General features: G+C 35.1%; 1 protein-coding gene across 1 annotated transcript; it reads right to left on the bottom strand.

The window, feature by feature from the left end:
- Positions 1–643: 643 nt before the first annotated feature.
- Positions 644–8,875, bottom strand: LOC149925361 (uncharacterized). The gene is made up of 2 exons (XM_090161734.1): positions 8,760–8,875; positions 644–3,985 (listed from the first exon to the last, which is right to left on the bottom strand). The coding sequence occupies exon 2, from the start codon at positions 3,956–3,958 to the stop codon at positions 644–646; it is 3,315 nt and encodes a 1,104-aa protein (XP_090017860.1). The 5' UTR covers positions 3,959–3,985; positions 8,760–8,875.
- Between the last annotated feature and the right edge of the window lie 6,815 nt (positions 8,876–15,690).

Here is a 15,690-nt window from a genome sequence, read left to right as displayed (position 1 = left end):
TATAATATACAAAATTTAATAAAACAAAAAGTATTACAAAAATATGTTAAACAGTCTTTTTGTTTTTTTAAGAAATGAAAGTATTACAAAAATATGTTAACAGTCTTTTGTTTTTTTTTTTAAGAAATGAAATACTTTTGGTAGCGAGTATTCGGTTTTCAATTCATCCAGAGCTTCTGAAGCGCGTTGAAAGCATTACCGAAAACACCGGTTAAACTTTTCTTGGCAGTACGGTGATTGCGCCGTGGTGGTTGGTAAACCTGCTCGCGGTAATTGGTGTGCTCAGAAGCCCTGCCCTTCTCGAACATCTGCACCATCTTCCTAATGGTATCGCCGTTGATTTCCAGGTCGAACAGCTGACTAACGGCGTCGTTGATATCGTTAACCGTCACGGAATGCAAGACTTCCGTGCTTCCATCTTGCGCGGCGAAGTTAATGCTTTGGTCCAAACATCTGACTTCCGCCTCGTAACACTCCTTCATTTGCGTCAGTTCTAGGACCAACGCTTTTCTTTCGGTATCCCGCACGCTTTTCTGTTCTTCGACCGATATTAAGTGCTCCAGATAATCTTTCAGTGAGTCGTTGTACGGCGTGATGGCGTTGCGTTTTAGAAAATTGGCGAATTTGGCGCTGGTTTTCATGATTATGACTTGCTCTTTTTTAACAAATCGCTTCTTTTCTCCAGATCATCTATCAACGTTTTGGCACCCTCTTTGCGTTTCTCTTCGTTGTCGATGTCGTCTTGGACGCTCTTGTTTAATTTCTGCTTGAAAATTTGTTTGTTTTCGTAATAAATGTGCATATGTTTATCGTAATGACAACCGCACTGGCGACAGTTATCACCGGCTCCCATTGCACAGCAGTGCCTCAATTCCTGACAGTTAATGACCTCTTTCGGAACGCCGTTCAGGTAACAGTGATCGTGACAAACTTGCGAGTAATCAATTTTTGGTATTTCGTCAATGGTTTGCAAAGTGTAGCATTTGGAAGCTGCGCAAACCGTTCTCGGATAAGGAAATTCCATCGGTTCCAGATCGACCAAGGGGACGTACAGATTCTTCTTCAACTTCTCAATATCGTCGCCGGCTTTCTGGATTTTCTCCTTCTGATCTTGAACCATGCTAATATTCAACTGAATATTTTGGGTGATATCTCCCAGAGGTTTGGACAGAGCCACGATGAGTCGTTTGGCCTCGTTCAGAGAAATAGTTTCCCGCACGGAATGGGGCTTTAACTTGGACACGTGCGTTATCAAGCGTTCGCATTCGGCGACCGATCTTTTCCAGCTTTCGGAAAAGTTTGAACGGTAATCTTCGTCGAAAACCACTTGGTTCTTCAAAGCGACGAGAAAACGGAATGACTCGTTGTCCAGGCAATAAATGGTACTCATTTGCGTCTTAATTTCAACGTGAGGCTCTTTATCTTTGATCTCTTGGAGAAGTTTCTTCAGCGGCGGAAGGGTATCTCCTGGTCTGTAGAAGGTACTTCTTGCGTTGGTGAAAACGAAAATGATGTTTTCGCTGGCGCTTTTGTGCAAGTGACACAGAAGCTCTTGAATGCAAAATCGAAAAAATATGGACAGACGAGAGTTGTTTGGTTTGAGCAACATGAGAATGCCGTGAATACTCGAATAATGAGAGATGAAGCCGAGAATGTTTTCGAAGTTCTTGGCGTCTTGCTTGACGCCTCGAGTGTCACCGATTCCGGGTGTGTCTATGATGCGGACGACGCGGTCTTCGGAGGGAAAGGTATAAGCTCTACACATCTGCGTTTTACTCGCTCCAGTTTCTTCCACTTCATTCTCATCTTGTCCAAATTTAACGGTTCTCTCTTCGTAAAATTGGTCGGTGACCGTGAACGAAGACGGAATCAAACTAATCAAATCTGAATTCTCCGCTTCACCCATCGTCTGAAACGAGAGGTAATTGGCGAAAGCGTTGATGAAGGTGGATTTGCCAACGCCAGTTTCTCCGAGTACGAGAATGTTTATCTCCTCTCGAGGCTTAAGAGATTTCAATCTCCTCAAGCATTCCCTTTGGTCAAAGCTGTGGTAACCGCCGCGATGCGAGGCGTTGTTGCATCTGAAGGAGCAGCTCGTGATCGATCCACGTCCACAGGAGCAAGTAAAATTCTCTTCGAAATCGTATTCTAAGAATTTTAAACAGTCTTCGCAAAGGAACTTTTGCTCTCTAGACGCTTGGCAGCTTCCTCGCAAATATCCGGGACATACTAATTTTACAACCGCGCTACTGGATGGTTTGACGATGGCTGCGGCGTCTTCGAAGCTGATGTTCCATTTGCAGGAGGAAGGATTGTTATCCGAAGCACAACTAGCGCTGGATTGTCGACGATCGAATGGAATAGTGCTCGCTGAATGGTTGCTGTCTAGCTCAAAGTCGTAGTCGTCAACCGTCTCCGAGTACGGGGCAATTAGTTGTCCGTTCTCGTATTTTTCGATGACGCACCCAGTTTCGGTGATTGATGGCGAGTCATTTTCGGTGTCGTCGCCAAATATGGAGTCGAAATCGTTGCTCGAAGTTTCCTGTTGTTCGTAAACAAGGAAGGTCATTTGAAATTCGTTCGGAATTGTGTCTAAGCCGTTGCTTCTGCGCGAAGCGAATGCGCTTTTCTTCTTGTCATCCACGAGTTTAAAAAACGACTTTAATTGTTTTCCAAACTCTCTCGGGTGCTCCTCTTTATGTTTTCCTTCGATGGACAGCGCGTAAACTTCGTTGTACGCTTGGCACGCCTCCCTAAGTTTGACTTCTCTCTTAACGTAGCTGATTCCTCTGGCGGAGAGCTCCAAATAAAATTTCAATTCGTCGTATTCTTTGGAAAACTTTTTGATAAGTGTCTTAACGGCGCCAGTGGAAATCTTCGATGGCCCGAAACTAAATCCTTCATCGGCGACAGCGAACTGGCTTCTTCTCGCAACCAGCCATTTCTTAAACTGACTTCTCTTTTCCAAGTGATCTTCGGATAAAGTTTTATTGAAACTCTTAATTTGTTTCAGGCCGCTATCCGGCAAGACGAACGAGCCGTATTTGGAGACGGTATCGAAAAAGTTCTCGAACATTTGGACTTCGTTCTCGAAATCGCAAAGTGTCTTGACGCATTCTTTGGCGATGTCGGTGAAAGGCTCACCTGTTAATTTCGACTGGACTACGTTCCGTATGGGGACTAGTAGCAGCACGACGGGTCGTCCTTCGTTGCCGTCGACTATTTCGCGGTGCGTATCCTGTATGTGTCTCAACGAGTCTTTGAGGGTGACGGTTACGGCGTTATCTTCAAAACTGGACGCGTCGACGTCGGTGAATACTGCAGACGCCAGCCCGTCGATTTCGCTAAATTCATTTTCTAGAAAATTGGTGGCGTCGTCCCGTTCCATGGCTTCTTTGAAACGATCGAACGTGTTGGAAAGAGATCGAATGAGTGCCTGGTTCGATTCTGGCGACATGACGGCGCTCCTGTAGTTTACGACCACGTCGACTCCCCAAACCACTCCGTAGACGACGTGAGTCGCTTCGAACTTTTCGATCTCGTTCAGCTTCTCGGAACATATTTTCTGAAACTCTTCATCGGCAAGATTAACCTCCTCTTTCTTCAACCGGCTGCTGTATTTCAGGTATCCTTTGAAAACGTTCGGCGTAGAGTCGAGTCGAAGCACTGCTCCGGCACCTTGGCAATCTCCGATACCGACTAGAATGCTGGCGGCTTGATCCGGTTGTACTTTGAGAAAATTAAACAACTGCAACGGCGAATCTTCGAACGAATATTGCAAGTGGAAATTATCGGGGTCGTTCAATTGCTCCTCTTTTACCAGTGGTTGATTCAACGGCTCGAAAATTGAGTAGCCAACGAGACTCTCCGTCCTGGCATTGTACAGACTTCCGACGGTGGCGTGACGTCCGAAGGCGCGGCGATTCGTCACTTTCGCGTTTGGAATATTGGAAGGCATCGTTTCCACTTCGTTCTTGGCGATATCCTAAAAGGATAAAACAAGATGTCATGGACATTTAAGTACACACAATCCCCCCGATGTATTAACTATATTTTAAGTACTTAATAAACTCAAGAAGAATTTTATTATTGTTTGGGAAATATGGTACCGAAACGCGAACGCGTTAATTTAAATTAATTTTTAATCAACACGATTTTTCTGAGTTACCTGTTTTGGAAATTAGGTAGCGGAACGCGAATGAGTTAGATGGCTCCTGTATCAATTGGCACGAGATTCAAATATGACGATAGTGCGTACGTGGGTTGTGGGGTCAGAAATATCACTTCAAATTAAAATTTTTAAATAAACCGAAAACGTACGTAGTTCAGAAATAATCAGTACAAACCAAAAATATAACTTACAACTAAGTCTTAATTTCAAAAAAGTTATGTGCATTCGAAGTCAAAAATCGCTTGAAATTAAATCGCCAATAATTACTAAAATGGGCCGATGTCCCACTTCCGGGGCCCCGATATCACAAATGTTAGCAATGCCGATGAGGACTTACAATTGATTGACGTAACATGTGTCTTTGTACCTCTAACGTACCGCGAGAAATCGTGCGAACACCGGCGGCAGCGGACATCATACGTGAAACTAATACACACAAATCCTCTACGATTGTGTGTAAAAATGGATTGGTGCCTTAATAAAGAATAGTGAAAGTGCTCAAATGGTCGGCCATGGAGATTACATAGTATGTAGCCGGCATTTCAAAGAGGGGAATTTTAGCAAATCCTGCTCAAGGAAACGGTTGCAGCCAGACGGAGTACCAACTGTGATAATAACTCACTGTGAAATTTCAACATTCTCCCCAAAAACGCCTTTTTTAAATGCCGATGTTTTAGTGACATTTCAAATATAAATGTCATTGTCGATGCTGTTGATTGCACAATTCCAGTTAAAGCAATAAACGAGCTGCGGAGAAAGAAGATAACCGTACAAAATGAAAGGAATTCATACTCTTGAAAGAAATTGAACTGCCACAACTGAAGAATGTTAATCTAGTCTTATTATAGCAATGCAAACTGAAAATTCCGATGATATTCCTAGACACCTTATTTTTAACACATCAGAGATCAAAATAGGGAAAAAACGTACTATTTGCAATAAATATATGTTAAAATAGGGATTAAAATTTTCAAAGTTGAAACCAAATAGGGACTTGGTATTTATATTATTATTTTTTTTTAATTTTACAACCTAACAGGCACATACTGTCCTACAATTTAAAAATGTTACCAAACTAGTGGCTATGTTCGAACTATTTTATCGTTAATCCTCAGATTTGACTATTTTGTCCATGAGTAGACGTATAAAAATATTTTAAGCCTACGATGGTTTCCCCGAAATTCATGAAAATAGGATGCTTTACGAACCAAATCCCGATTTTAGGGTAGATTATTGAGCTTTAAGAAATATAAGGACTATTGGGTATTTTAGGGACTTAAATTAGACTTTTAGTATTTTACTATAATTAGGCAATTAGCAGTTTAATCATTTGATTTTTGAAAGTTAACAATTTGTAATAAGAGTAGTTAAAAATACTAAAATTCACAATTTAGTAATTTACGTAATGTAATTTTAGTAATTGACGAAATTGCAAATTTTGTAATTTCCTGTTTGTAGAAATTACGTATATTTACTACAATTAGAAAGTCATTTATTTATTACAATAAAGTAATTAAGTACTTTTATATTTTTAGTAATTTACTGTAAAATTTTTATAATCGATTAATTTATCAAATTCATAATAATAAAATTTTGAATTAAATAATTTACTAGTCGTTAATATACAAAATTAGAAATTTGGTTACTGGCAGCATTTTTGTCTAATTTTAATTAACTTGATTTAAATCACACTAGTTTTTAAAAACGTTTGATATAAATAAATTTGTTTAAAACAATTGTTTTTTAATAAGTAAAACATGAAAATCATTCAAATTGTTAGAAATTAGAATGTATATAAAATCTAAGCTATTTCATTTTCGAGTACTCTCGCCCCTCTCGGGGGTAAGTTTTAATTTTTTGAGCCGTCATTTTGTGGTACCTAGACATTTTATTTAACATTTTGCACTGTGATAGACTACGACTAACCAAAATTTCAAACGGGATTTTTTAACAATAGGTACTTTTGTTTTTTTTGTTTTATTTTTGTTTTTTGGGTTTGTTATTTGTCAAGGATTACAGTAATACAAAAAGTTTTAATCGCAAGTTATTATTTAAAAAGATATGATTTATGTAAAATTCTTACATGCCAGCAATTTTTACAACGGAAATAAAAGTTTTGTTAGTCCATGGTATACTGACCGCCACTTTTTCAGCTCTCCGAATATTAGTCGGACTCCCCAAGGAGCTAGAGCTCCCCTATCTACTTATCTGTGAGGCCAAAAATTTGGAAAATTTGGGCCTACCAGGGAAAAGCCTCTTTTAATTTAAACAGGTGTGGCCCGTGTGGGGAATAATTTTCATACATCGTTAGTCTTGCCAAGGATCCTATATGTTAGGATATAGGATCCTTGGTCTTGCTCTGTATTCCATTAGGCACAGTGCCATTGAAGACCTAAATTTAGTTTGATTAAAATTAATAAAGGTAGAAAAAATTAAGTCCGATGGGTTTGAAATAAAGACTTTAATAGTTAAATTAATTGTGAAAATATTTACGAGCATTTTAATTTACCCGATCAAGAATATATATAAAAATATGTAAACTTTGATGTTGAGAATATAATAATATATAATGAAATAATGCTGCCGTTCGATTTCTGTCTGTCTCGTTTATAATTACAATAAAAAACATTTTAGGCTTAGCCTGGTTAGGTGACATTTATTTTCGAATATAAAATGGAGGAATAAAGAGAGATTAAAGAACATATAAATTTAAACGAGGGGGGCGAAAAAAAGGGGAAGAGTCCGGGACTCGTCGAAAAATGGATCGGCGGAGGGGTCCGGGTCCAGCGGACTCTCTTAAAAATATACACTATTTACAAGTCTGGAAAATACGACGTATTTCGAGATTTGTGTACGTGTTAGATGAGGTAGGACTGCTGACGAAAAAGAAAAAGGCTGAAATGCAAAACAGTACTAACTTTTAAGAGTTGGGAATTTTTTTTAACCATACTATGTCATATTATATGTGTTCTGTGTGACGTTGACTTATACAACGTCGAATGTATTCTTAAGTATTGGCGCCTGACAAATGTCCCCGAAGTTACTAGTTATGAAGCGCATGACTTTCTCTGTGAGCTTCATATCTCCGAGGTTGCCCCTAGGGACCAGATGGAGAGTGAGAGGACAATTAACTAAGTAGTGCTCAGAATTGCCTGTATCTGACCCACAAACACAGGCAGGACTGAGCACATGTCCTAAACCATGCAAGTAGCTAGGAAACTTGCCGTGACCACTGAGAATCTGCGTTGAGAAGTGGTTAGGGTTGATCGCATTGTCTCCCACGTTAGGAATAAAATTCCTTGTAACATTGCCTTTATCACTGTCGCTCCAACTATTCTGCCAATGCCTCTTGGTAATGCCCATCAAAATACTTTTAATACTACCCTTATCGGGTTTAATAGAATGGATCACCTGATTCGTTAATGCGCTCTTGGCCAACGCATCCGCTCTCTCGTTACCTAGAATACCACTGTGTGCTTTAACCCAGTTAAGGGTGATTCTAGCGCCGTGATTATTAATCAACTCCCTAATGTTAGCACACATTCCATTAAGGTTGGAAGGATTTCCAATGGCTCGTAGATAAGATAATCTATCACTAAAGATAGATACCTCTTCGTCGTAGGGTCGCTCCCTAGCGAACCACTTAATGCTCTCCAATGTGGAGTAAAGCGCAATATAATAAATACTAGGATTATAACTCATGTCTAGACGAAATGTCTTTGACACGAGTTCCAATCCATTAGAGAAGACCACAAATGCCTAGAGGACAGCACCAAGCCTGACGCATCAAGTATCGTCAACCCGATATTAATCCAACTAACCTAATAATATAAATAACCTAACCTATTTTCCCCGCCAAAAACCCCTAAAATGCATTTCAATACGGCGAAAACACCTGAAATACAAAACTAAGTTAGTAATGTTTCGCATTTCCACATTTTCCTTTTTCGTCATCAGCCCCACGTTATCCAAAACGCATTTAAAATCTAGGAATTTAAAGAATCGTCCTAGGGAAAATTCATTGCAAAAGGCCAATGTTTAAAAATTCATATCTTTGTAAATAAAAATAGCCTTCATTTCCGGAAAAAAAAGTATTTAACATTAAAATAATCCCCATCTTGCCCTCTATCCAAAAAAAAATATATAAAAAATCGGGTGGGGGGCAGCTATTCTACACTTTACCCAAAATTGCTGGCAAATAACAATTTTATATTTATCATATCTTTCTATATAAAAAATTGCGGTTAAAACTTTTTGCATTATTGTAATCCTTGACAAATAATAAACCTAAAACAATAAACAAAACCCAAAAAAAAACTAAAGTACCTATTGTTAAAAATAGCCTTTCAAACTTTTATATAAATATATAAATTTTTGATTTTCTGAATAAAAATAATGCAAATCCTAACGACAGATCGGCCAAGTGAATCTCGCTTCCTGATATTAACAAGACGTTAACCACTGAATCATATTACGCCTAACAATGGGAAGTTGGGAACCAATGCGGGGGAACATTAACGGAGGCAACGAATTAGGGCAAGGGTTAGTTTATCACCAAATTGGAATCGAAATATTTTAATCTGCTTACCTTTTAAATAAATGCTTTCACTGGTATGATAAAATTACTACCTTCTTTTGTGTATAACGAAATTTCCAAATGAACTCTTAAGACAATGAACTATAACGCTCATTTGGATAGACACTAATGAACTCACCCAGTGAAGAAGCAAACAAAACCATGTACTGGTTGTTTTTAGTTTTAGTTTTACTTTCGTAACTTCGGTGGAATATTATGTTACAAAGAACCACGGCCAACTTTGACACTCGTGCAATTATAGCAGCCAACCCATCCACCGAAATTTCATGAACAAGGATTTTCCCGCTATAAACCATGCTAATGATGCTATTATCCATTGAGTTGGGAATAAATAGAGGTACAACTAAATCTGGCTGGCGCGGGACCAATTTCGTTCCATAAGGATAATTTATCAACTTTATCGTTCTACCGTGGCGGCATCTGTCTCTAGTGGTGGAAACTATATTGCAATTGAATTTTTTCGCGAATCTGATGCGAAATTGAAATGTCTGATTTCTTGTAAGAAACAAACCTTTGAAGTTGTTTAAAAATAATTTTATTCTGTCAACACGATCCTTTTTAACTCAAGTTACGGTGAGTTAGCTAATAATTATTTATTTTTAGCCATATAACTTTACAAAATATAGATGGCGCTACCGCCTAATTATAAAGATGAATTTCGTACAGTCTTATCAGAACAGGTCCCGTGTTACCATGGCAACCGAAATCGTAATTGTAATTCTAGTAGTATTATTCCCAATTCAATGCTATAATCTATTGGCGCCGGGATATATTTTTGTTCGTAGGTTAACATAGAGTTGTAAAGTTGGAAGAAACCACCTATCGACTGTGAGAAGGATGATAAAATACGCGAAAAAGTAGATTAGCCCATAATAAAAGGGAAAATATAGCTAAATCCTAAACAAATTGAAGAAATTTAAAAACTTACTAATTACTCGTACCAATAGTACTTTTAGCTATATTTTCCCTTTTATTATGGACTAATCAACTTTTTCGCGTATTTTAACATAGAGTTGGCCGTGAAAGAACTGACGACGCAACTTGGAAGTGTTGCCAAAGCTGGGGGAAACTTAAAATTAAAACGGTATTGGTTTTATTTGGGGAGTATTGAAACTAGGATTATGAAAACTCGGTTTGCTTGAATCATCCTAGATGCCTAGATTGCAACAGCCACGTAGAAGATACTACCAGAATACACCCCAAAATATCGTCTTTGAACATTTGGCGGGAAAACGAAAGTTGGACCTCTTCGGTATATGGCAAATGAAATGATCTGAATCTGACTACACTGTTAATTTTATTTGGCCGGCTCGAAATGTTTACGCCAAGCCAACGTTCTTGGTCCCACACTATCACTAATCGTTGTTTTTAAGTTTGCCTCCGTTATTATCGGGTACGCTTTCTTTGAATACAGTATTACAAGTTCTTCCCCCCTGTTTAAAGTCTCCAGAGTTTTCCAACATTTAAAATTTCTAGTTTGTTTCGCATTAGCTAAAATTTTCAAGCAATACTTTTTAAAAGACCTTGTTTCTTCGCAATACTTTGTTTTGTTCGAACTGAATATTTAGTCACCTATAATTTGCTTATAAGAATATACTTTAAACGAAATAAAAAAAACTAATGGAGGTGTCGGACGAATACTAACTTGGAAATTTCAGGCGCACCTACAGAGAAAAATACATTTAGTACAATTACAAATTTTGAATGTCACTAGGACCGTTAAATAGCAAGCTCTAAACAAATCGTAATACGTGTAATCCCGGTGCAAATCTTATAGTAGTAAATACAATTTCTTAATCTAAAAAGACTAAAAACCCATCTTTAAATGTTGTTGCAGCGAAACCAAAATATAAGCATACAGTGAAATTGTTTTCTAAACCAGTTGCAATTTAGCGAATAGTTAATACTATCCTCGTATACATGTTGGAACATAAAACTAATGTGGTATTTAAAAGTTAAAATATTAGCTTTGACTTTCGCAAATATACTAATAAAAAGTTATATATACAACGCTATTTCAAGTGCACAAAAAATATTTTATTTAAAAACATATAAATATTTAAATAAAAACATTTTTGTGCACTTGAAATAACGTTGTATATATAACTTTTTATTAGAACTTATGTGGTCCTCAAACACGGATGTTTCTTGCCCTGTTTTCACAAACTTTCAGCTTTTATTAAAACGGTTTTGTGAGTTCATCCGCGTCCTCTTGGTTCCAACAGTGGCATGAGTGTGAAGTCTATGATCTTCGACTTTGTTCGAGCAACATATTTGAAAGACTTTAAAATTAAAGAAGTACGCCACTTTTCCGACCAAGAGAATGACTGGGTAGGATCTTCTACAGTCTCTGGTCCCACAGGCTCACAGCCTACTGGGTTTCAAATCTATGACCATCGACTTTGTTCGAGTGACAATCAATCTCTTAAATTATAAAGATACGAAATAATTAATAGTCAGATTTATTTTATTTATTTAAAATTTATTTATTAAATTCTCGAGACGTCCCTTAAAGATATCTCCGCAATTCAGAGTTATTTACTAAAAACGTAATCCCGGTTTAATCCCGCCCGGTATAAAATTTTAATTGTAAAATAATTGAGACGAAACAACCGAGTTTAATTTATTCAGAATAATATAAATTAAGTAGTTACAACAGCGAGTTAGACGTACTAAAACAATGCACAATTGAATTTAAACCTATTTACAGAACAAGATTATCAGTTATAATACGAAGCAAATTTTAATGAAAGAAATATATACAACGGGTATTTGTATTTTTCTCGCTTACGACATACTTACCGCATCTTTAACGCGCATTTTAATTCAACACTTGCCCTTGATGAATATACCGTCAATAGCTATATTCGACATCTGGTAATGGACGACTCGTAAACTTCCTGTTGACGTTGTGACACATACCGCGTGAAAAAGACCAAAACCGTCCAATTTCCAATATCATATAATGACTCGCACACCCAGGAAATCAATTATGTCCAAATATCCACACCAATAAAAAATGAATTAACAAGAAACGAAAAACTTACCATTCACAAAGCCCCTTGACTAAATAATAAATGACCGTAGACGGATTAGTTAGGGCTCTTTATAAATAAAACAAACTAACCCGATTGATGAACTGTATTAAACATCTTAATCAGTCGAGAAAACGTTTAAAATAAATTACGAAGTAATGACGGACGACCCAGTTAAAAACCCAGACCACTATGTAAACAACTCGATATTTTCTTCATAAACGAACTATTACCCTTGAAAACTAATACGCTAGATAAAAAAAGACTGAAAAAACGAAATAAATTACAAAAAAAACCTAACCTTTTTACGTGCTGACTGCGCTAAAACAAGATTTGACCTTTTTCAAACGTAAAATATTTAGACTTTAACAAGTTCACAAAAATTAAAAAACAAAGTTCAATAAACAATATATACAGATATTGTACTCATCCGTTAGTAAAAAAAACCGCCTTCTCATAATAGTTCCTTTACAATGGCTCGGCGGTGAACTATCTGCATTGTAACAATACGACCCGAGTTCAATTCGTGATCACGATCAAATTTTAGATTAAAATACTAAAATGTTTAATTAAATATAAGATTAATATAATTTATAAATATTTAATTAAATAAAAGATTGATATAACTTATAAATATTTAATTAAATAAAAGATTAAAATACTAAAATGTTTAATTAAATATAAGATTAATATAATTTATAAATATTTAATTAAATAAAAGATTGATATAATTTATAAATATTTAATTAAATAAAAGATTAAAATAATTTATAAATATTTAATTAAATATAAGATTAATATAATTTATAAATATTTCATTAAATATAAGATTAATATAATTTATAAATATTTAATTATTTATATAGATTAATATAATTTATAAATATTTAATTAAATATAATATTAATATAATTTATAAATATTTAAATAAATATAAGATTAATATAATTTATAAATATTTAATTAAATATAAGATTAATATAATTTATAAATATTTAATTAAATATAAGATTAATATAATTTATAAATATTTAATTAAATATAAGATTAATATAATTTATAAATATTTAATTAAATATAAGATTAATATAATTTATAAATATTTAATTGAATATAAGATTAATATAATTTATAAATATTTAATTGAATATAAGATTAATATAATTTATAAATATTTAATTGAATATAAGATTAATATAATTTATAAATATTTAATTAAATAAAAGATTAAAATACTAAAATGTTTAATTAAATATAAGATTAATATAATTTATAAATATTTAATTAAATAAAAGATTGATATAATTTATAAATATTTAATTAAATAAAAGATTAAAATAATTTATAAATATTTAATTAAATATAAGATTAATATAATTTATAAATATTTCATTAAATATAAGATTAATATAATTTATAAATATTTAATTATTTATATAGATTAATATAATTTATAAATATTTAATTAAATATAAGATTAATATAATTTATAAATATTTAAATAAATATAAGATTAATATAATTTATAAATATTTAATTAAATATAAGATTAATATAATTTATAAATATTTAATTGAATATAAGATTAATATAATTTATAAATATTTAATTAAATATAAGATTAATATAATTTATAAATATTTAATTGAATATAAGATTAATATAATTTATAAATATTTAAAATGATGTAGAATAAATTATAGTACCTAACGTTCTAAAATCAATTTTAATTTAAACTTGAACGTGGGTTCAGTTCCAGGTTACTCAATATCTACGGGAGGGGGCGGGAACTAATCGTCATTTTAGTATCGTATTATACAAAATTTCGAAAACGTGGTACACACCGATGAAGTGGACAAGCATAATGATTTGTAAACACTTCTGTCGGTTAAGTTGTGTGGCAATTGTTTTATGAAATAGTGGAATATAATTAATTACAACCGATACTATAATTTGGTTTTAAAATATATTTACAGGAGTTTATAAATCATAACTAATGAGTTTAATAACCTGTAATATGTTTAAAAAAATGCTTCTACCATTTCTTTAGCAAGTTGCGCTCCAAGATCATAAGATGTAATGATTGGTTTTATCGCACTTAATAATATCCTATTGGTAGAAATAATCCAATAAAAAGTCATCAATGGCGATGTCATCCATGGGTTTATCTATTTGAATGAAAATAGACCTTCGTATTATCTACCAATTCAGATAAAGCTTAATCGGAACATTTAATTTTACACGTTTCACCTTTGACCCCTATTTATCTGTAAGACGTTCAAACCATATAAATAAACCGTCGCGTATGATCAGAATTTAATTATTAAGTTTATCTAATTAGGAGGTCTATCCGAAAAAATAAATAAAAAACAATTGTTCGTTGGGTAAATTATCCCATAAATAAAGTAGAAATTCTTTCAGATAAAAACAACATAACCTTTATCTCATTCGTTTTCGGAAATGAACATTGCATCGGTTAATCTAATTACCTCTCCGAGGGGACAAAGTCCCCTAGGAGGGGTTATACAACGACCGTGTCTGTCTGTGGGTCTGTGGGTGGGTCTGTGGGTGGGTCTGTCTGTCTGTCAGGACTGCGAACGCGTTCGCATTTTCGGTGCAAAGTGTAATCACTGCGTACGCAGTTTCTCAAAGGGTTGGCAAAACCACCGTGTGACGGTGAGCGTTAACGGATGCATTTGCGGTTTGGTTTGGATGGTGTTTTTTCGCTCACCGTCGTGACGGTTTGGTGTATTACGTTTTTGTAATGTTTATGCGTAGGTTGTGAGTGTTGAATTTGTTGTGTTTGTGTTCTGATGGTTGTGCATGTTGAGTCTGTTGTGTTTATATGGGCGTTTTCTCTCCAACTTCTTCTTAATGACTTTGGGACGGACCGAGTGCTGAGTGTAATGCTACCTCTCAACGTCCAATGGCAGGGTTTCCACCAGTTGTACACGGTATTCGTCCTAGTATCAATTTGCGATCGCATCGGGCGGGATTTGAACCCGAGACCTCCTGATTGACAGGCGGACGTTCTACCACAGAACCACCGACACTTGTTACGCCTTATTGAAAATTAGACCTTCAGCTTTATCGGAAGCGTATTTAATAGAGTACGAAATTTTGGTTTAATTGAAATAGAATTGAAATTGAAATTATTGCATCGAAGAAATTCTAATTTAGCGTTTCTCTATTAATTAAAAACAAATGCGCCACCCAGGTTTCGAACCCAGACCATTCGGCTTGGCAGTCGAGTGCTCTACCACAGAACCACCGATAGCTGCTTAGATTCACGGAAATTAAGACAGGCATCGTAAGCATAATAGGTAATAAAGTCTTTTTTTATTAATGAATTTATGAAGGCCTAATCTGGTATTTTTTAAAGGTTAAATCTTGTTTTAGCGCAGTCAGCCGAGATTAGAGGGTTAAAGGGTAGACCCTGTGGGTGGTCCACTTTCTTAACGACCTATATATAGTTCTGTTAATTCAAAGGAGATAATTTAACGTTAATTGCTTTAAGAGGTGGCAGTTAGTCAAGTGGCTCTCTGTGCTTTGTTGATGGTAAGGTTTTTGCTTCTTGTAAATACATTTGGTGTGGATATTTGGATATCTACGATTTCTAACGCAGTCAATGATTTCTTGGGTGTGCGAGTCATTATATGATATTGGAAATTGGACGGCATTGGTCTTTTTCATGTGGTATGCGTCACAACGTCAACAGGAAGTGAACGAGTCGTCCACTACCAGATATCTACGGTATCTTCATCAAGGGCGAGTGTTGAAATAAAATGAGCGTTAAAGATGCGGCAAGTATTTCGTAAGCGAGTAATTCCAAAAAGCCTCTGTAGATATTTCTTTCATTAAAATTTGCTTCGTATTATATTTAACTG

The sequence above is a fragment of the Leiobunum rupestre genome, chromosome 10, assembly GCF_980474605.1.
Source record: "Leiobunum rupestre chromosome 10, qqLeiRupe1.1.hap1, whole genome shotgun sequence".
NCBI lineage: Eukaryota > Metazoa > Arthropoda > Arachnida > Opiliones > Sclerosomatidae > Leiobunum > Leiobunum rupestre.
The sequence above is the reverse complement of the archived record's forward strand: the minus strand, read 5'-3'. Positions and strand labels throughout refer to the sequence as shown.